Genomic DNA, 26,211 nt, shown 5'->3' with positions numbered 1-26,211 from the left:
TGTAGGTTATTATCTACCAAGCTATCTTAGCTTTTTGTTATACACGACAAAAAATAGTGCAATAATTAATAATGGCTTGATTGTATGTTTTACAGTAGGCTGAGGGCCGATAAAAAAGGAGCTGTAGCTGTTTTTTTAAGGCTTTGCCGAAGTTTTCCGGAAAGTGCCGAACTATGACGCCGAGCAGCAGCAGTAACGACGGCTTGTCGGGAGTACTTTAGACAAGCAAAGGGAGCAAAATGGCGGACGAGGATATTACGCTTGATGGACAACCTTTACAATCGCTCCGTGTCGCGGATTTGAAAGCCGCGCTGGAGCATAGAAACCTCCCCAAGAGCGGAGCAAAAAACAAACTCATTCAGCGACTGAAAGGGGTGAGTATTGGGGAGACTTGTTATGGACGGCTTGTGTCGAGTCTGGACAAGTTTAGAATGTGGGGGTGGGTTGGGGGGTTAATGGTGTGTATGCGTGCGTGTGTGTGTGTGTTTTGGAGGGGGGGGCTCGGAAGCGGGAAGGGAATACAGCACACAAAGTGTCATGGCGCATGAAATGACATATAAACACTCGAGTTTTTGTGTTTGTGGTAAAAGAAGCTAAGCAGGAAGCTAGTTTAATGGCTGACTGGGTAACTAGTTGTGGCACCGTGTTGCACACTGTTGTTGTGTGCACCTGTCAAGTCGAGGCCTGTACGTGACCGCGCTCTCGTGTGCAAATTAAAAGCGACGGGGGCGCGCGTAGCAACATAAACACTTTTTTATGTGTAATTCATGTCTTATGTAATCCGGGCCCATGTTTTAGTGTCATTTTAGCAAAAGCCTCAACTGTATCAAGGCCACAGAGCTTGGCTTTCATCAACAAACCATACCGTACCATTCTTTTTTTTGGGTACGCAGGCTGACCTTAGTACTGTAGATCTAACCAAAATGGCCTCTTTTTACATTTATGCTGCCAAATGTAGCAATTTTGCTCTTATTTCATCTCAAAATATGAAATCGAATTATAGAACCCTCTTTAACACGACACAAACAAGTAAATTGTCAGTTGCTGGAGTCTAGTTTCATAGCGGTTTTGTATACCATCAGTTTTTCTATGCCGCTTGCCCTTTTGACCTAACATATTTTTGGGGATGAAGACGTACCCGGATAAGACCCACGCATACAACAGGAGAACATGTAAACTCCACACACAGACATGTTGCAAGACTGACTCAAAACAGGATCCCAATACTGTGAGAAGTGTGGAGCTGCAAAAAATAAGTTTAAAACAACTTATAAACTTCCAAGTTGTAAAACTTCAAAAATGTAAAAAAAAAAATGTAAAAAATTTTATTTTACCAGTTCTAACAAGAGAATACAACACATAGAAGTGCAGTGAACAGATGAAAAAACTTGAAACTATTACAGTAAAGGTAGTATCATTTTGGTTAAACCTCACTACCTGATTCCTGAAGAGATGTGCAGCACAGTGACTTGACACCTAGTTTCTTCCAGCTCAACTATAGCAGCAAACAGCTGTGATGAGCTCACATCCAATTATGAGTCTCCCACAGTTTCGACTGTCAGGTTTGGGGGGAATTTTGGGTATCAAAATAGTTCAGATGAGAAAAGACAAGTACTCTGGCTAGTATTGACAATAAACTTACATAAATGTATGTGTAGCGTAATGTAAACTTATCTGATATGTTTACCCACGCGCACTGTTTTTTTCCTTTGTCTCTAATTCCTTTTTTAGAATTGTCAAATAGCTCCGGGAAATCTCGATACAGCAAGTATTGCCATGTTTACCTACGTTCAGAAAGTGTTGAGCTTGTGTTGTTTCTCACCACACCTTAAGCACATACATAAGCCAGCATCATAGGCAGAGAAGACGAAGGCATATATGCGTGCAGAATTAAGAACTCGTTGGGGGAATACATATCTTAAAAACAAATATTCAAGCATTGCGAAGGGAGCCACAGCAAAGAGGCTCTGGGATGTGGGTTGCTGACCCCTGTGCCAAACACTATGGCAATGTGCAGCTGTGATTGCATTATATGCTCCTTGTCCTTATGAGGTCACAAGTGAGCCAGAGCCTATTCTAGCTGACAATTTAAGGCCTCCAATTAGGCTAACATGCATGTTTTGGAGATGTGGGAGGAAGGCCGAAGTATCTAGAAGAAAACTATGTCCATTGTTGGCACTGGAGACCTCATATATTCCTTGCAGTTTGTATGCAAAACATCTGATCGATAACTTTGAACGTATTTTGCTTGAAGGTGCTCATGCTGGAGAACCTGCAAAAGTCATCTTCCTCTCACAGTGAGCGGCAGCCTAACTCTCAGGTTGTATGGATATTAAAATTATCTTGCTATTTGGCATTTTAAGTTGACATTTTTTGTGTGTTTTACTCTGTGTTTTATGGCAGATTGGTGAAGAGATGAGCCAGAATAGCATCATAAAACAGTACCTGGCCAAGCAACAGGAACTTCTCCGCCAAAGGATGGAGAGTGAGGCCCAGCGAGAGGACGAGAAAACTGGTATAACAAGCTCATAAACACTCTCACTATAACCAAACCAATTCTGCAGTAGACACCTGATTAGCTTTAAACGTCAAGTGAAGATGCTAGTTTGTATATGCCAATAGATCTCTCTTATTTGCCTGTTAGAAAGTCCAGCTGTAGCAGATGATGAAGACCACTCAGACAATGACAGCTACTCCTCTGTCTCTAACATGGTTTGTATCCCACATATTGACTTGTACCAGAATGCATACAGTCAAGACTGACTTGAATTTTTTTTGCCCAACAGAAACACCCCATGCCGCCCCAGCAGCCACTCAACAGGACAGAACAGATAGCTGGAGGTGGATCTCTGATGGGTGAGGGCATGATGTTTAACCAGGAGACCCCTGAGGCTCCAGGAGCGAAGAGTCAGAGGGCCACTTTTCCTCAGGGACACAAGGAGCCACCAGCCCCTTCACCTCCACGTGCTGTGGCCTCCTTGTCGGTGCGGGTCCTGGGCCAGCCTGACCGCCAGGGCCTACCCCCTGCTGTGTCCAGAGGCCAGGAGAAAGAGGGAGTGGCGCCCAGAGAGCCCGGATCAGCTCACCCTGTTCTTCACCTAAGCCGATCTGCTGGTGTGGCATCCGGCGATCATGTCCACGAGGACAGTGATGAAGATGATGACAGTGATAGTGAGGACGATGATGATTGGAGGCCTGGTACCGGTGAGGCACGAAAAGACAACCGAGCCCCTCCACAGCCTCCGCAGATGCCCAGTGTGCCTTCTGCTGCCGCAAGATCCAAACGTAAGCTTCAGCTTCCGCAGCACATCCCACCACCACAGCCACACCAGAACCTGATGCAACTACGCCACCCAACACCTCCTCCCTCGCCACCTCCGGACCTGTTTCGCCTCCCGGATACTCCCAAGCAAAGCCCGCCAGACACCGACGACAAGGAGGGAGAAAGCTCAGAAGCCGCACAGGCTCTCCCACCTCCCGCCTGGCAGAGGCAAGACTCCGATTCAAGCTCCCGTTCCAGCAGTCCCGAGCCCCTCGCACAGCGCAGGCCGGGCCCCCTCTCAATGCTGGTGCACAAGATGGAGTCAGAAGAGGCAGGGTCTGCCACCTCTGCAGGTACCAGTCAGTCTGTGCTCCAGATGCAGCAAGAGAAGATGGAGGTTGAAAGCAAACAGCAGCAAGAGGAGGTCAAAGAAAGGGTGACAACTGAGCTTGACAAGGGGAAACAGGCAGACAACTTCACGACTGCTCCGACCGAAACTCGAGATGCAGGCTCCTCATCTGACACAGACTCACAATCGGACTCCTCTTCAAGCTCCTCATCATCATCACCACCAGTGAGGGTTCAATCTCACCGTGCGAGGCAGCTCAAGGTTAGTGATCAAGCAAATAAAAAAAGATCTGGCAACTGCCTGGGCTGCCAATTTTACTGTATGTTTTAAAGCGCAAGTACTCTTATTTGCAATTCAATGTGTGTCACCACAGAAAGCTGACCAAGGACAAGAAGAAAATGATGAGACAAAGGGGAAGGGTTCACAGAAGGGTCGCCTCCTAAAAAGGTCTGTAACAAAACCCCAGTATAATTACGCCCCTCCTACAAAGAATCGCTGTAACATGTTCAACAATCACTATGTACACATGGACTAAAACATAAACAAATTATTGCATACATTTGACTTAGACACTACAGGAGCAGTCAGCGATTTCTTTCAGTGCCTTTGAAGAATACCATCACCACAAGAGCCAAAACAAATTCAGTTAAACCATGACCAGGGTGGTCAAATGTCCTGTTTTCCCAGGACATGTGCTGTTTTCACATCCTAGCCTGGCTGTTCTGGGGTTTTTTTGTTTTACGTATGTGATGAAAATGTCCAGGTTTTCATTGTTTTTCATTGGGCCATTAAATTGACCGGCAGTAGGACACTCGCTGCATGTGACAATCCCTGAGAGGTTGCCGGGTGAGTGCCTTTCTGGCAAAATCCACAAAAAGCCCAAAAAAGAAAAACGTATGCAGGGAGTTAACCCACCAACTCGCATGTCGAGTTAACGTCGCACATTTCAACCCCAGTGTTGGTTGAAAATCAACTTCTTGCAACTTTCAAGGACAAAAATATTGAAAAAAAATTCCAAAAATATTGGTTTTAATTTGTATCTTTGGTTCTACATTATACAGTATGTTGTAATATAACCATTTGTCTATCCATACAGAGGAGGCATACTATAAATGTACTGAAATCATAAGGCACACTTAAGTCAACTTCAAGTATCACTTGATTATTTCATTGACGGGCTTTGCCCTGGTTTGGGGTAATGAAAATAAGGTCACCCTAATTCTTATACACATTTCACACCTGAAAATAAGTAATTCTTGCACTGGTTTATAGATATTGTAGGTGAAAACTTTGACCTTTATATGAGCCATTGTACAGTACATTCATACTGTTTTTGTTTGCATGCCTGACCAAAACTAATGTATTACGAGGTTTGTTTTGTATTTTACATGGTACAATTTAAGGGCTCATTTAAAAACACAACAGTCGTGAAACTTAAATCTAATGTAAACCTCTTGATAACTCCGCTGAGTATTATCGCATGTTCTATTTCTTGTCAGGCATATGCTGGGGCAGCCCCATAACAGATTCTCTGTTGGCCCGCCCCCAACTCGTCACCCCACCCACGTCTAGTCTGTGTTGTGTTATATTTTATGTAATTTCCGCACGTTGCTAATACCAGCACACTCTTGTAATACGCATTTCTATTACTGAAATTATTACACGAAATGTTTTTAAACACTTAAACATTTTAACATTAAAATGACTAGGAATCGCTTGCGTTATAATGACTTTTATTCTGAAAATCAAACCGGAAGATTGTCCGTTTTTCCCCCTCCGACACGGCGTTCACTAGCCAACATGGCTGCCATGCCCACATTGCATCCTCGATACCGACGCAGTAATTAGCTATTCTGGAGTAAAGACAACTGCGGCATCCACGTATTCAAGTGAAAACCTCGAAAGCAACATTGTTTGCCGTCGCCGGAATCCTCTTCCAGATCAATTAGAATGGTCTCCGAAGGAAACAAGAACGGGTAAGAATGGGCAGAGGTTTCTCATTGTGTCCATTCCCCATGGTCGTTTTACGCAACGTGATCGCTTGTATTTTAATTACTGTTAGCAGGGATCTACGACGTTTGCGTATACTTAAAAAGTGGGGGTTATCGGTGTGAACATGTGGGAATGGCGCAGTGTGTCTTTTTATTCGGTGAAGAAAATACAAGAGGTTTGCTTTCCTCTTCGATCGGTGCCAAAAATAGCACTGAAAGTAGTATGTAGTGTTTAATAGCTCATGGACATATGATTTCGTGTTTCCGTGATAATAATAAACGGCTATTTTGACCCCTGTTGAGAGACATAAATGGCCTACTACAGAAACGGGATCTCCCCTCCCACATTATTACATTCTGTATTTGTGGCATTGTATTGTAGTCAAGGGAGATCATTATACTAGACATCTGTTGACTGTGTGTGGTTGGGGCCTTGTGGTATTAGTTAATTGTCCCACCTGGCACTCGGACTCTTTCTGTCCCCTGAGACCTTACAACAGTCCTGCTGTGATTGCGGCTGTGAGCTACCCTGGGCCTTTAAACTGCATTTACACTACAGGTAATCTGTCCAGATGCTTTAATCTGTTTTTTTTTGTCAATTTTTTGTTTCGCAAGTATCATATTTGTAGTGGGGGTGTATTTTCTATCTAGCACCAGAGCACAGCTAAAGACACTTGGAGATACATCTCTCCTACATGGATAATAGTGGCTATACAATTTCATCTCTGCTGTCACACACACAGCAGGAGTCTTTGTATGGATTTATTTTACAAATGTGGCGAGGAGCAATCACATTACAGTTCTCTGACTTGGTTATGGGTTTGTGCTGTTTTGAAATGGTCTCCCTCCACCAACTTTTAAGGTGTTAATGTGTGTAGTTTGAAGATCACACACACGTACATTTTAGTTTCTCTTTTTGTTCTTTCCTCCGTCTCCTCACCCTACAGAGAGGTGTCCGAGCCCAGCCTGGCTGCGGTGTCAGAGGCTGACCCAGACTTGGAGATCCCTGTGGCCCAGCAGCTGGCATCGGGGGCTGAGGAAGTCAACATCGAGGACCACCCAGAGGAGGTAAGTTAATCGAGAGAGCGGGTTGATGGGCTTTGGGGGAGGGGGGGTAGTCGCAGTCTCCAACTAACCTTGCATCATCATTCACATCCAAGCATGAATAGTAGATGCTTTACTCACTCAAACCCAACGCAACCTGATCCATTTGCTTTTAGTGGTAATTCTGTAACAGGCAATGCAATTGGAGTATTATAGTTTTTCCTATAGGTTTGTGTTGGAGTTGGGTGTGGTGGTAATTCTTTGTCTAATGCAACTAATTATTCATAACTATCCTCATCTCTCGCACATTGCTTGCCTATTTGGGCTCAAAAGTGCTGATGCCATTGGACCTCAGCTTTAACAGTGTTCATTTAGATCATCTTGCCGCCCTGCAGTGCATGCCTCCCATTCATCGATGTGCTCATCTGGGTTGGAAGAAGGGCAAAATGGGCAATAAATATCATCCCCACTTGAGTGCAGGTTATTTTTTTCCACAATTGCGTAGTTACATGTTTGGCATGAAATATTTTGCTAAGTTAGTTTTGAGCCTGCAACACATGCTTGTTTTGTTGTTTGGCAAATGTAGCTTGTATTCCTTTCATGACATTTTAAGAATTTAATGAGTGGTTTTGTGTTATGATACAACATGGCTTGTTTCTTGCCTCTTTCTTCCTCTCACTGTCTCCCCCTTTTCTCTGGCCTCCTCCTTCAATCTTTAGCCTTTTGTATCCCCTCATGAACGCTTCTCTCTTATATACATAATATACATTTATGGTGTGATTGTTGTTTTAAATCCACATTGATTGCTTTGTTATGAAGGTGCCCATGCCTCTTCCATTGCCCCTAATGGTACAAGCTGCGTACTACTACCACCGCCACCACCAACACCACCTCCACTTCTCCTACTCCTCCTACAACTCCTGTCCCGATATGCTTGAGTGCATCGCTGGTACCTGAGTTAGGCCCAGAGTCTACCCCCTCCCCTTCATGGCACTGAATAAAGCCTGTAAGCCCTCCAGTGACACGCTGAGCCAGCAGCAACTGGAGCTGCCGTCAGACCACCACCGGCAGGAGTGGCAGCCATGGTAACTGCAGCCCTGGTTGTCATGGTAACCTTGCCTCAGGGGTTGGAAGCTGCTTGCTGATCTGAACTGGACTGTACTTTGTGATGCTGGTGAATGACGGTGGGGAGAAGGGGAAGGTGTGTATCACATGAATCGCCTCCCTTCCTTCTCTCTGGCCATTTTGAGGATGACGACAGATGTGACTGTAAAACACGCCTCCAATCTCATACTACCCCCCTCCTGCGGGGTAGTATAATTACACTGGACATATTTCCAAATGCAGTGGATGTACTTGAAACTATTTGCCATGATATGAAACTTTTTTTTTTTGGAAGACGCTGCTCTACAAGGAATGAACACCCCTGAGAGACTTTGAAAATGGACATAACTTTAAGGACATGTTAGATATGGTCACAAATGCTTAGCTTATCACCACCTTCTCCTGCTGCCGCCTCATTGGTGGTCTCGAACATGACTCACTGGGTGTGTCACCATCAATATCCCTCTCTCAACGGCTCTTTTTGTGTTGATTCATTTTTGCATCTGTGACACGTTTACACCCACAACTTGGCACTTCTGGCATCCTGCAAACTAAGTGATGGGACTTTAAATACCTCCTGGATTACAATTCAAAATCAATTCACCACGTCATTTAAAGGCTTAAGATTGATTTTGCAACAGCTGTTCAAGCCTAGAAGCCACAGGACAGCAAATGACTTTTAGAAAGACTGATGACGAAATGGATTTATATCTCACCTGGACATTTAAAGTGAACCTCATCCTGATGCCCTCTTAATCACAGACTGCCTGTGAAATGAGACTTTGTCAACAAGTCGATCAGGAAACGTGCCCCCAACCCCCTTCAAAGACAAAAAGCCATCCCAGTGATCAGTTCCTGCACAGTCAAATCGAGGCATGTCCTCACTCCTCTGCCTTCCCCGATTGGATCCTTGTTGCCTAGATACAGTACACAGAGTCGTGCGGTTGGGCCCGTAGTCCAGTAAGGAAATCAGGTGTCATGGTACCCGGCAATAACTTTTCACCATGTAAAATGTATAGCTTTGCAAAGGAGTAATTGCTAGACAAATTAACATTTGTTGCACATTGTAAATCACATCAGTGTCTTGTACAGTTTTTGTAATTTGATAGTGGAATAGTAGTGCTAAAACATAAATATACACTGCAGCTCCAGCAGTTTATTTATAGATAAGATAGTTCCCTTTTGTCAGCCTAAAGGAGTCTCTAGTGTTTTTCACCTCTGCTTCATAGAACACTGAAAGAACCACCACTGTGTTTTAGTTAGTAATATTTTAATGACCAAATGATAAAAGCCTGAGTAATGTTAATGAAGAACATAGGATGCATAATATAAACGCACTCACGTCATAAATATGACGTATATAAATAGACCCATTCAAACACAGACGCTGTATTCTCTGTTTGCTTAGTCTTCATACATACAGCACATCATGTAGTCTGTCAGTGTTATCTGTGGATCTTTTAGCAGAGGTGCAACACGTGGGATCTCATCAGTGTGGTACATTTGGAGCAGGAAAACATACTACTTTATTTTTTTAAATCCTTATTTTAGCCCCCAAATCCTTCCTCGCCACTTACCTTGTTTGACCTGCTGTTGCCCGTTTGGGTTATGCACTGTCAGTTCTCATCTCACCCTCGCTCCTTTTGGGGTTTCTGTATTTTTTTGTCTCCCCCTTTCTTTCCAGAGCACCACTCCAAAGGCTTTTGCTGCTCGTAAAATCTCTTTGACCAGTAGGTGTCCGAAACCTGAATGTCCTTCCAGATTGTGCCATGTTTTCCCCCCTGGTGATATATTTTTGCCCCCTCTGTAGACAGCAAGACTTTCCCCAGCACTACAACCGATGGAGGAGGGGGAGACCCCGACGCCGTAGCTGTGGCAGGGAGGAAGAGACGTTGGGGCTCCAGCACAGCAGTCACTTCCAAGAAGCCATCCATCAGCATCACTACTGACTCACTCAAGGTGGGTTTCTTTGAGTAAAATAAAATGTTTCTATGTCTCAATCCTTCCCTCTTTGTGTCTTTGTTCTGAAGTCTTTAATCCCAGATATCAAAGTAGCTCAGGAGGCCGTGGTTGACTTGCTGCACCCAGAGGAGTTGCAGATGTCCGGGGATGAGGACAACCAAGACAGTGGCCAGGGTGACCAGGACAAAGGCCTCAAGATTCGTCGCACGGTCACACAAGTGAGGGAGCAGGGGAAAAATAATAACAAGCAAGTCTTTGACAGCCATTTGACTGTGTGCACCTCCTCCCTAGGTGGTCCCAGGGGACAACCAGGAGAATGGGCAGGGAGATATGAAAGAGGAGGAGGAGGGAGAGATAGCTGAGCAAGAAACGCAGCACATGACCCCCACAGACAAATCTAAGAAAAGACTTTCTGATGAGACGTGTGATAAGCCTGATGCTGAGCCAAAGAAAGGTACCAACTCAGAACTTCACTTTGGATGTTTAAAGGTCTGTGTTGTACTATATTTCAACAATAAATGTTAAAAGTAAGTTTTAGAGGTACCATTGTAGCTTATTGGAAGTCTAGCCTTGATGCTGGAATTTAGACAGTTTAAATGTCAATATGAATGCATTTTATTTTGTCACTGCATGCTTTTTATATTGACCCTTACTAATGCTAGTACACTTGGCTGCTCGACTGGTGGCGCTCTAATAGAACTTCCCAATGTCTTCCATCTAATGGCTGCTCATCTAGTCATGGTAATTCACCTCTTTTTGGGGGTTATTTGCTTAGCTTTCTTTCACATGGTCGAGGGTCCAGCATGGCCTGTTAGCTGCAATTGGATTGAGGCTGAACTGTGAACTGTGAGGAAAAAACTGTGAAGTTTTTGTTGTTCAAGTGCCGTATTAATTAAGAGCTTTTTAACGTGCTAACCTCGTGAGATATTTTTTTGTGGCATTTTTTGTTTTTCATTTTATATCTCTCTCACAAATGGCAGGTACGTTTGACGCTGTAGTTTAAAGAAAAGTGGGAGGGGGATGCTACTCTAAGCTGCTAGATCAAAATACTACGCTGCACACAGGCATCGTGAAAGGCTGCAATAGTACTAGCAAGAGGTGGTCGCCTTTTGTGATCAGTTTTGAAAAGGTGTTTATCGGCATGTGCTGATCACATGCTTTTCCACGGAAATCGATCAATATTGATTGGAGCATCTCTACCTTGAAACAAACATTAATTACCTTATTATCTTATGCTGCTGCAGTTTGACTGCATGTGCTGTCGCCAAGACGTGTTATTTTGTACTCTTTACAAATACAGTGGAACCTCAGTTAACATACTCTCTGGTTAATTTAGGCCAAAATTTAGCGTCTAAGATGATAAATATTTCTGATGTTTGGTGCTTACAATCAGCCTCCAAAAGTGCATTACTCTGAGAACATTACTTTAAAAGGGACTTTTGCATAATAGTCTTTTTAAGCTTTCCATTCATGTGTCACTCCTCAGTTTCCCCCAGTGACAGTTTGGTACGTCGCTCCATCAGTCAACAGAGGTCTGGAGTGTCTGTCACTATAGACGACCCTGTACGATCCACTAGGCAGCCCTCACCGCCACGCGGCAAACTCTCCAACATCATCCATGTGACCAACTTGGTGGGTTTGGTTCAGACCAGTGAAAGAAGTCTTTATGACCTGCTCGGTGTCCAACTGTATTTTTAAAGTCTGTTTTGTTTGATCCACAGGTCCGGCCGTTCACTTTGGGCCAACTCAAAGAGCTGCTAAACCAAACTGGCAACGTGGTGGAGGAAGGCTTCTGGATTGACAAAATCAAGTCACACTGCTATGTCACAGTAAGCCCAAAACTGTCATTCTCACCAAAGGACACTTGATATTTGTCTTTGCTTATTGTCATGTGCTGCCCCTCCTAGTATGCTACGACAGAAGAGGCAGTGGCCACCAGAGCTGCTCTGCATGGAGTCAAATGGCCTCAGAGCAATCCCAAAGTGCTTAGTGTGGATTTCTGTGAACAGGATGAGGTAACCATGGCTTACACACACACAGTCGATCGCTGCCAATTTGTAATGGTTTCATTTATTTCCAACATGCATACAAGGTTAAGTTTGTATAATCACATATTTATTAACCATTAAATATAAATTATTTTTGGTTTGGCATTCACTTTCTTGTACACAGTAACAGTAATCCCTCATTTATCACTGTTCATTGGTCCAGACCCCATCTTGATAAGATAATTTCTGTGATATCGGAATTAAATAGAATATTGTTGTACTTGGAGCATAGAAAACCTGTAAAACCCTCTAAATATGTTTTAACTTAAGAACCCTGTAGACATGAAATAACACCACATCATCACTTTTACACTCATATAACCAAATGTAATAAACATACTGTACTATATTGTAATAGAAAATACTGTGTGATAGAAGTCATTTTGTAATAGAAAACACTGTATGATAGAAGTCATTATGGAGTTTACATAGAAGTTCTTATAAATCACACAAAAGCTAAGATACTTTCTGCTGTGTAACTTACTCTACAGTATAGTCCGTATACCAGGCCTTTTATTTTCCTCCATTTAACAATGTTTATGCTTAAACCCTTTATTTAGTCGAAGAATACATAAAATTAGCTTAAATATGCATATTTTGGACTAATAGGTCGTAGTCGATCACAAAAAAGCTGTGATATAGTCAGGGAGTGATGATCGAACTGGGATTTTACGAGGGATTTGTACTGTACTGTATTGGGACTGTATTTGCAGATTTATTTTCTCTGCTTTACATTGTAAATTATTTTATGTTGCATCTTTTGCTTAAATGATGATCTGCATTGTTTGATTTTTGAAAGCGATGGATCATTCCCGGCATGTAAACAAACGATTTCATTGCCTCATTTTGAGTAACATCACCACGCTTGCTGTCATGTTAACGGTCATGGCTGAAATTATTACGTAATAATTAAATAAATAATTACCTGCAGCGTGCAATGTGATTGTTATATTCCCCATTAACTTTAATTGGTCACAGACCTGTATCTGGACCATGGTCTGCCATTTGGTGATGGCTGAGAGGCATAATATAGGGTTGATTAGAGTATTAAAAATGTGTATTTTTAGGGTGTGGTTAATCACATTTCTTTACTGTATTCTCCAATTAAAGCCATTACCATCCTTTTGGTCTTCTCTCCCATTAAGGTGGACTTTCACAAAGGTATCCTGAAGCCAAATCAAGAGGAGCACCAATTGCCTCAGCTGGCCCCTCCCCAGATCCGGCTGCCCCCTCTCATGCCCGAACGAGACAAGGAAAAGGAGCGAGATCGTGAGCGAGGAGCGACAGGCGTGCGGGACCTGTGGGCCGAGCGCCAACGTGAAATGGAGCGTCGAGAACGGGCTCGCGGGGAGCGTGAGTGGGACCGCGACAAGATTCGGGAATTTGCAAAGCCGGGAGAGGCGGAGCGACGCTCCAGGTCCCGTGACAGAGAGCGGAGGAGACGGGAGAGGGCAAAGAGTAAGGAGAGGAGGACTGAGAAGAAGGGTAAGACCTAAAGAAGATAGAGCAGCTTCACACAATAACCAGCACAGATAACTTTTGGGATTTTGCAGAATCTCTACCTATTCCAGCTGAACCACCAAAACATTATGTTAAATTATTCCACCTATAGACCACCTTTGGGTACGCCCACTCCACTGTGATTGGTCACATGCCCCAAAATGCTTCCTAACTATGATTTCTATGATATTTCCTAATATAGTGGGTATAGGAGTTATAATAAACAAATACAGCAGAGGTAGGGAACCTATGGCTCGGGAGCCAGGTAGGGCTCTTTTGATGACTGTATCTGGCTCTCAAGCATTTACCACAATAAAAATGCATTTTTGCTAACATTTTAAAGTAAACCATCACAGAAATCACTGTTAAAAATATTAAAAATCAACAACTTTCTTATGCATTTTAATCCGTCCATCTATTTTCTACTGCAATACGGCCGACCATATCTATCTTTCCTGATGATATTTTCCAGGTCAAACACCAAAACTCGATTATTACTGGGTAATGCGGTAGTGTACCTCGGTCATTAAGATGTAAATGTAAACTTTCCTCCTTTAGTCAAATAGTCACCAAGCTAAAGCTGCAGAAGCAAGCCTTCTGGCAAAGATGGCCAAAAGAATGAAATATACCGAGTACGGTGCAAAACCATGCAGCAGCAGAAGTTGCATTAATGGCAGCAAGTATTTGATTTATTATTGGACACTGCGCTGCTCACGAAAGTGTGCTGGCCACACCCCCTTGGCGTGGGGTAGTGTGCCTGGTCTACGTAATTAGAGCCCATTATATCTAAAACTGTTGGTCTTACATAAAAATGCACACATTTTATTGCATTCAATGTTTAAAAAATGTATATGGCTCTCACAGATACACATTTTAAAATATCTGGTCTTCATGGCTCTTGTAGCCAAAAAGGTTCCCGACCCCTGAAATACAGTATTGAAAGAGCTAATTGAAAAGTGTTTAGGTGATGTTGCTGATGGGGAAGTGTGTTTTTCACCAGCAGAGAAGGGAGAAGAGGCTCCTGCAAAGCTCCTAGACGACTTGTTCCTCAAGACCAAAGCAGCGCCTTGTATATACTGGCTCCCCCTCACTGAAGAACAGGTTAGTGTTAGATTATTGTCCCACTACTGCCCACAATGGATTGTTCTGTGGTGGTCGGAGAAGCCGTAGGCATTTTTGGCAGCCATGTTTCCGTCAAGACTGCCCCAGGGCAGCTGTGACGACAGATGTAGCTTACCACCAATGTGTGGCTGAGTGAATGAAAAATGGGTTCACTGCCTTGGAAAGCACGGGAACATCACATCCATTATTATTACTCTTAATACAAACACATCTTTACGTTGTCCTACCAGGCTGTGCAGAGGCTGCTGGAGCGTGGCGAGCGCCAAAAGGAGCGTGAGCGACGGCTCAAGGAGAAAAAGGAAGAAGAGGAAAAAAGGCGGGAAGAGGAGAGGAAGGAGAGGCTAAAAGCCCGGGAGAAAGAAGGTGGCAGCGCCATGACGAGCAGCAGGGGAGCAAGCGGGCGAGGAGCCGATGCCGACCGAGACAAGGAACGAGGCTGGAGCGCAGACGGGGAGAGGAGGAGGGAAGGCGATCGTCGTCCCGGGCGACCCACGGCAGGAACCACAGCTGGGTGGCGATCTCGTAGCCGGAGCGACACCAGAGACAGGCGCCGCTGAAGGGGGACGCCTCACAAGCTGCTCACTTTAATTGTCCCCTTTAGTCCGCTTCCTGTTGAAGTGTTTCATTGTCTCCCCACTGGAGGGCAGACTCCCCCTTCATATGTTGTGCTTTTAACTGGCATCTGTTGAAGAAAGATGGAGGGGGGGCAGTGTTCTCTTGAGGTTTGGGAGGCTGCATTTTTTTTCTTTTTTTCTTTCCCCTCAAAGTTCTGTGGTTCTGCAGTTTATTCCTCCCATAAAGTCCAAAATAGATATCCTGTCCTCAGATCAGTTTTAGTGTTTCACTCACTTTCAGATTAGCGAGGGTTGTTTTATTTTATCGTATTTTTCCTTTTTACATTTTAACACAGCTTTACGGGCTGCTGTATTGTGAAAGCAAACAAACCACGGTCTAAACACAAGTGTAATTTAGCAAGGTGTGATGGAAAGTCATTTCTATGCTGGATGTGATCATCCCCATGAATGGACTCACCTGTTAATCATATCTATATTCAAATGGTTTGTCTTCTAATAGAATTCCATTTTATTAACATTTTATTCTTAGTTGATTTTTTTCGTCCTTCCTGCAAGTACTGAATGTATTGCAAGTTCCATAAAAGAAATTAATAAATGTAAAATGATGTGTTTGGTCATCATACTAATTATTAGGGGGGGTCACTATTTTTATAGAAAGCTGTCAATTTAATCAACTAGTCAACACAATTTATTACAGAATACAGAAATTGTCCTCCAAATTTACCTTACAAATCTCTTACAGTAAGTTAAGTGCAAAATGTTTGCTATTTAAAAAAAAATATGTACAGAGTTTAGCAGGATTTCTTGTTCTTCTACAGCAACTGAGCAGTAGTCTTTCCTGTTCCCTTTATAACCCATGGTACAGAAGAACAGCAGGTGGCACTATGTCGGGGAAAGGGGGCAGATTCAAGTCAAAGAGCTGTGGGAATGTCTTAATATCAGCAGTTACATGCTGAGAAATTTAAAAAGAGAAAGGATGTTCCTCAGTGTGTGCTGCACACTCTGCTCATGTGACACGGGTGGCACAGGAGATGGGAGTCCAGCGGGAAGCACTGTGAGCCGGGCTTATCGGAGAGCTGCTTGCCACACTCCTGCAAAAGGGTGGAGTGGCGGATAAAGTGAGGTCAGCAAAAAAAACAACAAAAGACAAAAATACTCACCTCACAGTGGTAACACTCAAAGTGGTAGTCCTTATTCATGGACACAACCCTGAGGATCTCTTCACTGCCCTGAGATGCAAAGGAAAATTCACTGAAGATGTTTTCTTTCCCCCGTACATTATATTTTATTTTGACAACAAAAGTCTCACCTCAGTTGGTAAGATGGGTTGCAAACAGGCCGCACACTTTGGAGCAAAGGTCCTGCAAAATGAACGGAACATTTCTTAGAAACTGTGTACAAAAGGTTAGATTTTTTCCCCTTTAAATTTAGTCAGTGCTCCCACTTGTTATAGTCAGCCACGCAGTAGATATGGCTGTGCTGGTCCACGGTGAAGGGCACGCCATCCAGCGCCTTGGCACACACCACGCAGCGGAAACATCCGGGATGGTAGGAGTTCCCCAGAGCTTGCAAGATCTAAGGTAAGGAAGCTTAATATATTACTACGAAAGATATCACAAAAGTCATGTATTGTATTTTGTTGGATTGTAGGTACACCATACCAATCACTAAAGGGAGCAGAGTCAAGAAAACTGTGATACAGTGGAACCTTGGTTTTTGCATGCACCCGTTCAATGGTAAGTAGCTTAAGCATTGGAGGAGGGCAGAGAGTTTATATACAGTACAAGTAACTCCCCTCCTGTGTTACATCACAAAGCGGCAGTTTTACCACGCCTTTTGAAACAGAGCGTTTTGAGCCATTCCAAACTTCTTTCAAGGCTCACTTCCAAATGCTCAAACCTCATTATCTGAAACATTAGCATCGTTTATCACAAGAATACAACTACGTGTATAGGTCAGAAGTGGAAAAAGCATAATAGGTCCCCTTTAAAAAAATATACTATAACATGGAAGCTTTCTAGTCCAATTTCGATTTCCAAGTATCTCCATATCAGTTAGCATGCTCTAATATGGTCAAAGACTTCACCCCCTAAATGTCTTTGTTTGTGATAAAAACAGAGGGGAAACATTCCAGTGGAAGTCTGCCGTGGGAAACCAGAGAAGGAAGGACGTCACCGCAAGTCCCAAGTGACTCTGAGGTACCGTGGAACCTTGGTTAGCATCATTAATTCCTTCCAGAAGGTCAGACGCTAACCGAATCCATTTTGTCCCACAAGAAATCATCTAAGTCCTGCGTGGGTTTTCTCTGGATATTCCAGTTTCCTCCCACATTCCAAAAACATGCAATTAGCGACTCCAAAATGTCCATAGTTAAGAATGTGAGTGTGAATGGTTGTTTGCCAAAGTGCCCTGTGATTGGCTGGAGACCAGTCCAGCTAGCTAGCTAAATTCAAGCAGGTTGGAGACATGATAGAAGCATTATTGTCATAATGTCTGACACTGAGTAAGCTTTCTGTGCTTTCCAATAATCTTGTTTTCATGCATCACACCATGTACACACACAAAACTGGAGCAAATAGTGATTGTAACTCATGGCAAACCAGGAAGATGGTGTCAGTATGGTGTCTCGCTACCACATAGTCTTTGGCAACGCTCACATCTTTAATGACGGTAAGAGTATCCCTTTCATTCCTCATTTATATACGGGTTGGGAATTGTTTTAAGCCTGTATTTCTATATAAAATGTTTTCCGTTCACATTTTTGGAGTCAAACGCTGACTTCTGTAGCAAGCTAGCTTCTTTGTTAGAAGCGAAGGACGTTTAGTGAGAAAATGTTGGACTCACACAGTGTAACACAAGAGGGGTGCTATATTGTCTGCTAACTCGAATATGCATGTAAACAGAGGCAACATTTTCAGTTTTCAACGTTTGAACTGAAAAACATGCTAACCAGGGCTAACGCTAACCCAGGTTCCACCGTGTGTTCCCACTACTCACCTGTTCCAGAATGAGGTGTCCACACACGCTGCACTTCTCAGCAGCCGCCTGGAATCCTGAAAACTGTATGGCAGACCAGAATAGGGTGATTAGAATAATCAACTGGGGAAAAATAGCCTCAGATCAGGGGTGTTCAAACTTTTACCGATGAGGCCACATACTAGAAAATGAAAGGATTTAAAGAAAAACGCATCTCAGCATTGTAGGTCCGACACTCAATCTAGTGATTTGCTTACCAAAATCACAATAACATTTACATTACAATCTGTAATTTACATTACAGATTTTGGAACTCAGGTGCGCCTTCAATTTTTGAGAAAATTATAGGCTTTTAAGTGTGCCTTTTAGTGCGGAAAATACGATAATTCCAATGGAGTATTAGGGACACAAAAAAAGAACGAAATAAATAAAGTCATCAATTTACGAGAAGAAACCTGTCTTCCATTTATAAGAACAAACATGTAACTTTATGATACAGGCATTACCCGAGACAGCTAAGAAAAGTGGGAATTTACGTGACCGTTGGCCTTACGCAGGGTAGCCATGCTAATCTAAATGCTAAATGCTCCACTGCTGTTCTGCTGCCACATTAAAAAGCAAGAGGAAAGTTTTCTTCCTCTATTTTCCCTCTGACACATATTACGATTTTCTCATAAATTTACAAATATTCTCATCATAAGTTTTTGTCTCTTGAATTTATGACGTTACTCTCGAAATCTCAGATTTTGTTTTTTTCCAATAATACTACCAATTCCTACTACAAAATTGTTTCTTTAATATTTCTAATAGAGTACATGGAAAAAGTTACTTCACTTTAATAACAGAGTTGAAATGCGAAGAAAAAATTAGTAGTAATATGAGACCAAAAAAAAGAAAAGTTTTTGGAAAAAAAGTTATATTGTTAGAAGAAGGTAAAAATATTATGGCAGCAAAGTCTGAATTACGAAACCTTTTTACCAAAAAAAAGCAAACAGAAAAAACTGCTGAAGTCAAAATGGAAAAAAGTCTTACCTTAACAAAAGTCACAAGAATAAAGTGTTGCAAGAGTAAACAATGCTGTGATGAAATATGTCATTTAAGTAGCAATAATACTATGTTATTCTCATAATTAAAAATTAAGACTGTTTATTGACAACATCATCATGCTTGTAAAATTACTGTTAAAAAATTTTCTTCTTACATAATATTTTTTAGAATGTGCCGCAGGACACGGTCGCAAATGGCCCTCGGGCCGCCCTTTGGACACCCCTGTCTGAGCTATATCTTACCATATAATCCTCCTTGCAATACACCGAGCCATTGACGTTGTAGAAGTCCTTGTTCCTCAAGGTGCGTCCTGTTAGAAAGAGATGGATACTTTTATACAGTCCTATCTGACTTGTTTTTGGAAGGAGGGTCCACTCACCACAGGACACGCAGGTGAAGCATCGAGTATGGTAAAGGTTGTCCAAAGCCTGGCAGGCATTGTCGGCCCCATACACGCCTTTCCCGCACTTGACGCAGGTCCCTGCCACAAAAAGCATGTATAAGAGGAGTGTGTAGCTGCTCGCCCCGTCTGGTCTCCCTGCCCTTTACGACGCCTTCCAAAAAGGGGACGCGAGCTGTGAAATCCGATCTAAAGTGTCGACGCTTGTAAAGACGCTCGTTCGCACCACACGGGGGATTTTCACACCCAGGATGCTGACATTAAAGGGGAATCCCGCCTAGCAACAGAGAAGCCTTTTTTCCTCTTTATTCTGACAAATACACCACATAATAGTGCTGTTATGAACCCCATTGTGTTACATCATTTTCACTCAGTGATTGGTTCCTGTCTTGATGCAATTATTTACTCATCCGACTTTTAAAAAAATGAAAATCTCAGGAAAGCTCCCATGTGGACAGGGCCTTAGTTTAGCAAAGCATGCTGTGTGGGTACGACTCAGGCTGTATGAGTGTGTTAACACCATGTTGCGTTTTACCGCTTGTTGATGCAAATGAGCGTTTTGCTCATGTTGTGCGACATCTGAGTGAAATGAGGACGAGAGGCGCGTTTATTCTTGCACCCAGCTCCTCTTGACCATCAACAGACATTCTCAACACACTTCTGGCCTTCAAAATAAGAGTGTTGTTTACCACATACTCATTCTGTAAAAATAAAAAAATGAAAGAAATTTGTGAAAAAATAAAAATTTCTAAGGGTGAATGGAATGTATGTTGTGGATGTTTGTTGGAATAAGAATCCCCATTTATCTCAACTGACCTTTTTGCCTGGGAAAATGTAGCAATTAGGGAAATGTGACATTTGTTCTGAATAAACCGAACATTTGGACACTGGAATCGGTTGAGAAATGGGGAAGTAGTTCAGCAGAGCAATAATAATCCGGCCTACCTATGCGGGGCATGATTCACTGTCGTGCTGACAAATGGGATAATACAAGAAAAACCATAATTAGGTCAGTCAGCCTTTGCTATTATCTTTTCTGTACTTTCCAAACGAATACAAATGAGTCCAAAAGGGGAAGTAAAAGGCACTGGGGTACTAAATGCACAGCGGCGGTGTGGACGTCCTGTTCCCTGTGATCTATTCCAGGATCTGCCCACATTTTTTTTCCCTCCTTTCTAATGTGGCTGAGGGAGTGCCACACAAATCAAGCATTCCTGTGCTTGCGCTGCAACGGCAGTTAGAAATTGGCACCGCCGAGCCCTAAACCAGAAAGCTGCAGTCTTTAAATAACCCGCCTTGCTGCTGCTGAGATTCAAAGTTTCAATCCCTTAACCATTTAGTGTTTCCATTTTCAAGCAAATTTGACAGAGGATATTTAAAATATAAAAAAAATGGTATATGGTTCTACCATATCTTACTTATTGTGTGGAAATATGAGATAACTATAAAAGCAATCTTCCACTTGCTAAATGTACTGCAAAAAAAGTCAGTAAGGATAATTCATAATGCCGCCAGAGAACATACTAACTCCTTATTTCTAAAATCACAAATACTAGTTAATTTTTTTTTAACAGCTAAAATAATGCATATGGCTAAAAACAACCAATTACCTAAAATGTCATCCAATACTTCTCTACAAGAGAGGAGAAATATGATCTCAGAGAAGAACTAAATTTGAAACACTTATATGCTAGGACTACGTTAAAAAGCCATAGCTTTTCAGTATGTGGAATCAAACTATGGAATGGATTGAGTAAGGACCTCAAACAATGCACAACGATGAGCCAATTCAAGAAACAATACAAGCAGCTAAATACAAGGATGAAGAGTCTTGAACCAGTCATGATGTGCTATACATATCACTATATTGACAGTTACTATGGTAACCATTATGTCATTGGATGGTCATATCACTTCGTACTTCGGTATGAGGTGCATTATTAAAAAAAATAAAAAAAAAAAACCTTAAACTGTATTATGGAAAGCAGGAAGTGAACAAATGTAACAGTTACTGATTGTAAAAGTACCAGATGGAGGGGTAGGATTTAATAAGCTTTGCTTCTTCCTACTCCTTTTGGACATGTGGAACTGTGAACTGATTATGTGATGCACTCAATTGTAATCTGATGCATGTCCAAATGAAATAAAACCATTACCATAAAGTAGCCTAAAATGTTACTAACATTTGTTCATAATGAAGAAAAATTTACACCAGGTGGCGCTAATGCATCCTTGTCAAAGCATTCAGCAAAATAATGTGTTTTACAAGCTGAAATGCATGAAAGTTAATGTTGCTGCCAATCATTGACCCATCTCAGGGTCGTTTACAAACCAAAAAATAATGTAATGTAATAATAATAATAATAATAATAATAATAATGTAATGACCCAATGCCTGTGAATGCTGCTGAACAGATCCTGCGCCTTAAAACGTAAGATATGAGAGGTTTGAATTGAAAATTCATTCACCACTTGTCATTAAGGGGTGATGATGGGTTCCGCAGCCAAACCAGTTGTTGTGTATTTAAAAAGATAAAATTTATGTACAAGGACTTGCATGTTATGGCTGCCTTGTTGCACGTTTATTCTTCCCTGATAGCTGAGCTGTACAATGTTGTATGTCCCCTGCGGGAACGCATACCTGAGCAAAAAAAACAGGCTACAGCACACCGCCCCTGCACACGCCATGGTAGAAAAACACACACACACACACACACACACACTGCAGGGCATGACTGTGGCCTGAAGTCACCAAAGGAAAACACACCCTGCCACAAAGAAACACACATATTCCTCCAGCCACCATAACACCATGACTCACTGCAGAGTTTAAATTCAACCATGCAATTTGTGTAAGAGCGTCTTTGTAATACTGCTTCATCTTCAACTTGTCTGGATAAGTTCTCCAGCATCAAATGTTTGCTCCAAGCCTGCGTGTCGATGCAGGTTCCAAAAGATCCATGCATGCTTCCAACTACTACTCTATCCTTGCAACCATTATCATCGTCATCATCATCATCATGCAAGCCCTTTCATTTACATGCAAAATCTCCACCCGGCTGACATCCAGCATAATGCTAATAATAACAACAACACCACGGCAGGAAGTGGATGAACACATCACCGCACATCATAGCAATCCTATGGCGGTACCACTACACCATTCTTCTTCAACATGTTATCATTTACCAGGGATTTTAAGAACTATAGACACATTTCCATCTACATTACCCGGGTAAAAAACATAATTTCCACTGAAATTACTGACTTTGCTTTACTAGTATTCTAGCTAACGACCAAAAAACGTCAAAAACGGCTTTCACTTTTGTTGTCTGTTCGCAAGATGGTGCTTATCTCCTTCGCTCCTTCAAAGCAGGCAGCAAATATTTGTCACCTTTAACGGTTTTGTCTGTTCGTGTTTCCTGTGGAAAAAAGTCTTAACAACGGACCCTTTTCCGATGGCAGCCTCTTTCAATTATCGGGGACTTTGAAGAATCCTTGTTTCTCAGGGCTTAAAAAACAAACTTTGCCCCAGTCCCAAACTGTGCCTGATAGTAGCAGCGTTGGAAAACCAACATCTGTTGCAAACAACAGTAGAATAGAGTTCAATTTACTATCAGATTTTTGGTCCACCAGATAGCGCTACTTGCCCCCCCAACTTTTACTGTTTTGTGTTTTGAGTTCACTGTGGAAAAAGTCAGACATTTTTGTATTTTTTTTCCAACAGATGGCACTACTTTTTCCCATTCAAAGCATGCACCAAAAATGTGACTTTTTACTTTGTGTTAAAGGTTCCTGAGGAGAAAGTCTACCATTAGCCCCTACTCCAGTTTTCTTTATCATTATTATTATTTTTTTTTTAAATCAGGAATTTTGAAAAAATTAATGGTTAAAAAATATATATATATTTCTGTTTCATATATTTGCTTTGTAGTTTACTTGTACTTTTCAAAAGTAATGGATGTGTAGGAGGGCGGCACGGCGGTCTAGTGGTTAGGAGCTAGAAGACCAGGGTTCAATTCCACCCTCGGCCATCTCTGTGTGGAGTTTGCATGTTCTCCTCGTGCATGCGTGGGTTTTCTCCGGGTACTCCGGTTTCCTCCCACATTCCAAAAACATGCTAGGTTAATTGGCGACTCCAAATTGTCCATAGGTATGAATGTGAGTGTGAATGGTTGTTTGTCTATATGTGCCCTGTGATTGGCTGGCGACCAGTCCAGGGTGTACCCTGCCTCACGCCCGAAGACAGCTGGGATAGGCTCCAGCACGCCCCGCGACCCTCGTGAGGAAAAGCGGTAGAAAATGAATGAATGAATGGATGTGTAGGATCTCACCAAAGAATTCCTGCCGGTTCTCTGCTGCCCCAACTTCCTCCTGAGCCTTGACCGGCCCCCCGGCTGATGATGGCCCCAGCGCCGTGCTGGGTTTGGACAGAGCCGTGAGGGCCAGAGCGTTTTCCTTCAGCATCAGGCCCTCCAGAAGACCATCTCCTTCTAATGCTGCGTCTCTTAGAAGAAGCCGGGTCAGCTCTTCTTGGTAGCGTGTACCGGGCAGGTCTGAGTAGCGGGTCTTGTCTCCTACCACCCCCACATCTTTGCCTCTAGCTCCTGCCCTCTGCTCGTCCCACCATTCTGGGCCGGCCTGGTAGCATGCAGCAGCTGGACTTCCGACAGCAGGAGGGTATGAGTGTCGGCTATCACCTTGACGCATCCCCCCATCCAGGTATTGTGTCCAGGCCTCGACGGGGGTCACGGCAGCCCTTCCTGGAGCACCATATCCAGCTGCAATGCCCCCTGTCTGCATGGAGGGGGATTGCTGCTGCAGTGGAAGGCCTCCAGAGGTGGAGTAGCGAGAGTCGTAGCCCAGACTGATGCCGCTGGTCCGGTTACTGCTACAACGGCTCCCCATGGGACTGCCTCCGCCGCCACCACCGCTCGCGGTGCTGGAGGCAAAGCTGGACCTGGGGCTGACCAGCACAGACTCCTGGAGACTGAAAGACGAGCATGGGCTCAGAGTTGGACATGGAGGATAGAAGAAGCCTCCTCCGACGCCGCCATTGACCCCGCCGCTGACATCAGATGGACGGTGCGGCGTGTGAGAAAGAGAAGCGGGTCTGGTGCTTTCCCACGGTTCACTACCTGTGCTCAGGCGCTTGTAGAACAACGCCTCCTGGAGAGAAAGACGCTTGTGCCTTTCTGGTTCTGAGATGTAGCCGGACTCTGCCATCCCTCCATTGGTCCTGGAAGCAGACCCGTAGCTGGCGGGGTTGGCTGGGTATGGCGGCGGGGAGAGGAGTTGCTGTCTTCTGACCAGCTGCTGGAGCTCCAAGGAGTAACGGCGCTGATTCAAGGACGACTTGGATCCAAATACATCACACTCTGGACCCAGGCCGGATTCTCGCCTCATTTGGGAGTCCACACCTTCTCCCAGGTAGCAGGAGGCCCTCTGCTGGGGGGAGCGACGCCTCAGGGGGGCCAGGGTGGATGGGTGAATTAGTTGCTCGCCATCTGGGGGTCCACTCTGCGGGGTCATTCCCAGTCTTCCGGTTGCTGGAGCGTCGCTTGTGGTGGAGAACTGGCCTGGTCTGGAGGGCGAGGTTGCTGTGGAGCTGGGTGGCAGACTTCCCCCACCACCGCCACCCCCAGAGATGCCAGTGTTGCCGTTGCTGTTGTTGTTGGAGTTACTGGCTGTGTCCTGCTTTTTCTTGGACCCATTGAATTTGACGCTGCCCGAGTCTGTGAGCTTCAGCTTCTCTAACAACTTACTTATCGGTCGATCCATGACGTGAAGCGCTGTAGCTACAAATTAAGCAAGAGGAGCATAAAAACATTCAAATCCACTGCTTTTTTTTCTACTCTGATGCTAAAACTGGCCTGAAAGTCCCATATGTACACATATGCTCATATGTACACACACTAAACAAATAGAAAACCAGATAAATAAGACCATTCCATGGCTGTTACATGACTTAATCCTGAGTCATCTGCTGTTTGACATCATGTAGACCATCCAGGTAGAATCCATTTGGACCATTGAAGGAGTCCAGGCAGGCTAGAGAAGAAGCATACATCGAGGACACTAAAGCGGTCCTTTGTGGACCTTCCACATCTGCATAGTCTCACTCTTTCTAAATAAAAGCACCCTTTAAATTAAAATCTCCTGTGATCTTCTCGGATTAGATGCTCCCCCCTCAAAGGAAAAAAAAACAAAAAATATACTTCATGTGTCCCCCAAGGGAGAGAAGACAACAAATCCGTGCGTGTGAACGACTCACCAGACTTCTGCCATTCATCCCACAATAAAAGCCCAATCGCGAAAAGAAATCAAAAGTGAATTTGACCTCCAGAAACAAGCCTTCTTCTCTTGAGTCCGTCGGTGTATCATTACCTCTTTTCAAATCCCGTCCGGTGCGATTTTAACGGAGAAGTTCGGGACAATTCTTTTAGAGAAAAAAACCCCTCTGTGGTTGTGCACGAAGCGGCGTATCCGTATTAAAAGAGTTCCTCCATATAAATAAAATTCCTCTCCGTGCGCATTGCATGGTCGACAACTTTGTTTCTTTCTTTCTTCCCCTAAATAATTACCTCCCCCTTTTTATAACAATCAAGTAAACCCTGACATGATAACTTTTTCCGTCATTGGTTTTTCAAAGTAAAACACCCCTTGACTAGAGCTTTGCAAATGTATGAAAGAAATCAATGACAAACCCTTACTTGATCGCATTCTAACTAAAATACAAAGTTCTCTTTATTCTATAACCCTCGCTCTTAGTGATACACATGTAATTTTTGTACGCTGGAAATCACAGACTCTTTTAGTTTGAAGGCAGCA

General features: G+C 43.3%; 2 protein-coding genes across 3 annotated transcripts; one reads left to right on the top strand and one right to left on the bottom strand.

Moving 5' to 3' along the window:
• Window positions 1-200: 200 nt before the first annotated feature.
• On the top strand, window positions 201-15,564 carry acin1b (apoptotic chromatin condensation inducer 1b). 2 transcript variants are annotated; one of them, XM_058067002.1, is made up of 17 exons: window positions 201-374; window positions 2,255-2,320; window positions 2,404-2,515; window positions 2,645-2,712; window positions 2,787-3,872; window positions 3,985-4,058; window positions 6,550-6,670; window positions 9,435-9,480; window positions 9,561-9,709; window positions 9,781-9,930; window positions 10,004-10,166; window positions 11,199-11,344; window positions 11,434-11,541; window positions 11,620-11,727; window positions 12,906-13,245; window positions 14,261-14,361; window positions 14,613-15,564. In XM_058067002.1, the coding sequence occupies exons 1-17, from the start codon at window positions 240-242 to the stop codon at window positions 14,937-14,939; spliced, it is 3,300 nt and encodes a 1,099-aa protein (XP_057922985.1). In that variant the 5' UTR covers window positions 201-239; the 3' UTR covers window positions 14,940-15,564. The 2 variants fall into 2 exon arrangements, with proteins under 2 accessions (XP_057922985.1, XP_057922986.1); XM_058067003.1 differs by having other exon boundaries at window positions 202-374; window positions 14,264-14,361.
• ajuba (ajuba LIM protein) lies at window positions 15,019-25,987 on the bottom strand. The gene is made up of 9 exons (XM_058067004.1): window positions 25,655-25,987; window positions 23,715-25,569; window positions 19,360-19,461; window positions 19,223-19,290; window positions 17,955-18,017; window positions 16,402-16,532; window positions 16,267-16,318; window positions 16,118-16,186; window positions 15,019-16,048 (listed from the first exon to the last, which is right to left on the bottom strand). Exons 2-9 carry the CDS (start codon window positions 25,159-25,161, stop codon window positions 15,941-15,943), a joined length of 2,040 nt encoding a protein of 679 aa, XP_057922987.1. The 5' UTR covers window positions 25,162-25,569; window positions 25,655-25,987; the 3' UTR covers window positions 15,019-15,940.
• Between the last annotated feature and the right edge of the window lie 224 nt (window positions 25,988-26,211).

This window comes from Doryrhamphus excisus, chromosome 3, assembly GCF_030265055.1.
Source record: "Doryrhamphus excisus isolate RoL2022-K1 chromosome 3, RoL_Dexc_1.0, whole genome shotgun sequence".
Lineage (NCBI taxonomy): Eukaryota > Metazoa > Chordata > Actinopteri > Syngnathiformes > Syngnathidae > Doryrhamphus > Doryrhamphus excisus.
Note: the sequence above shows the minus strand (reverse complement) of the source record. Positions and strands in the feature narration are given on the sequence as shown.

Excerpts from the sequence above, each read along its gene's own strand:
- acin1b (XM_058067002.1), top strand. The coding sequence starts at position 240 with ATGGCGGACGAGGATATTACGCTTGATGGACAACCTTTACAATCGCTC. Across the intron at positions 9,931-10,003 it reads TTCGTCGCACGGTCACACAA|GTGGTCCCAGGGGACAACCA; the intron begins GTGAGGGAGCAG and ends CCTCCTCCCTAG. Across the intron at positions 13,246-14,260 it reads GAGGAGGACTGAGAAGAAGG|CAGAGAAGGGAGAAGAGGCT; the intron begins GTAAGACCTAAA and ends GTTTTTCACCAG.
- ajuba (XM_058067004.1), bottom strand. The coding sequence starts at position 25,161 with ATGGATCGACCGATAAGTAAGTTGTTAGAGAAGCTGAAGCTCACAGAC. Across the intron at positions 19,462-23,714 it reads GAACCGGCAGGAATTCTTTG|GGACCTGCGTCAAGTGCGGG; the intron begins GTGAGATCCTAC and ends TTTTTGTGGCAG. Across the intron at positions 19,291-19,359 it reads CTTCACCTGCGTGTCCTGTG|GACGCACCTTGAGGAACAAG; the intron begins GTGAGTGGACCC and ends TCTTTCTAACAG.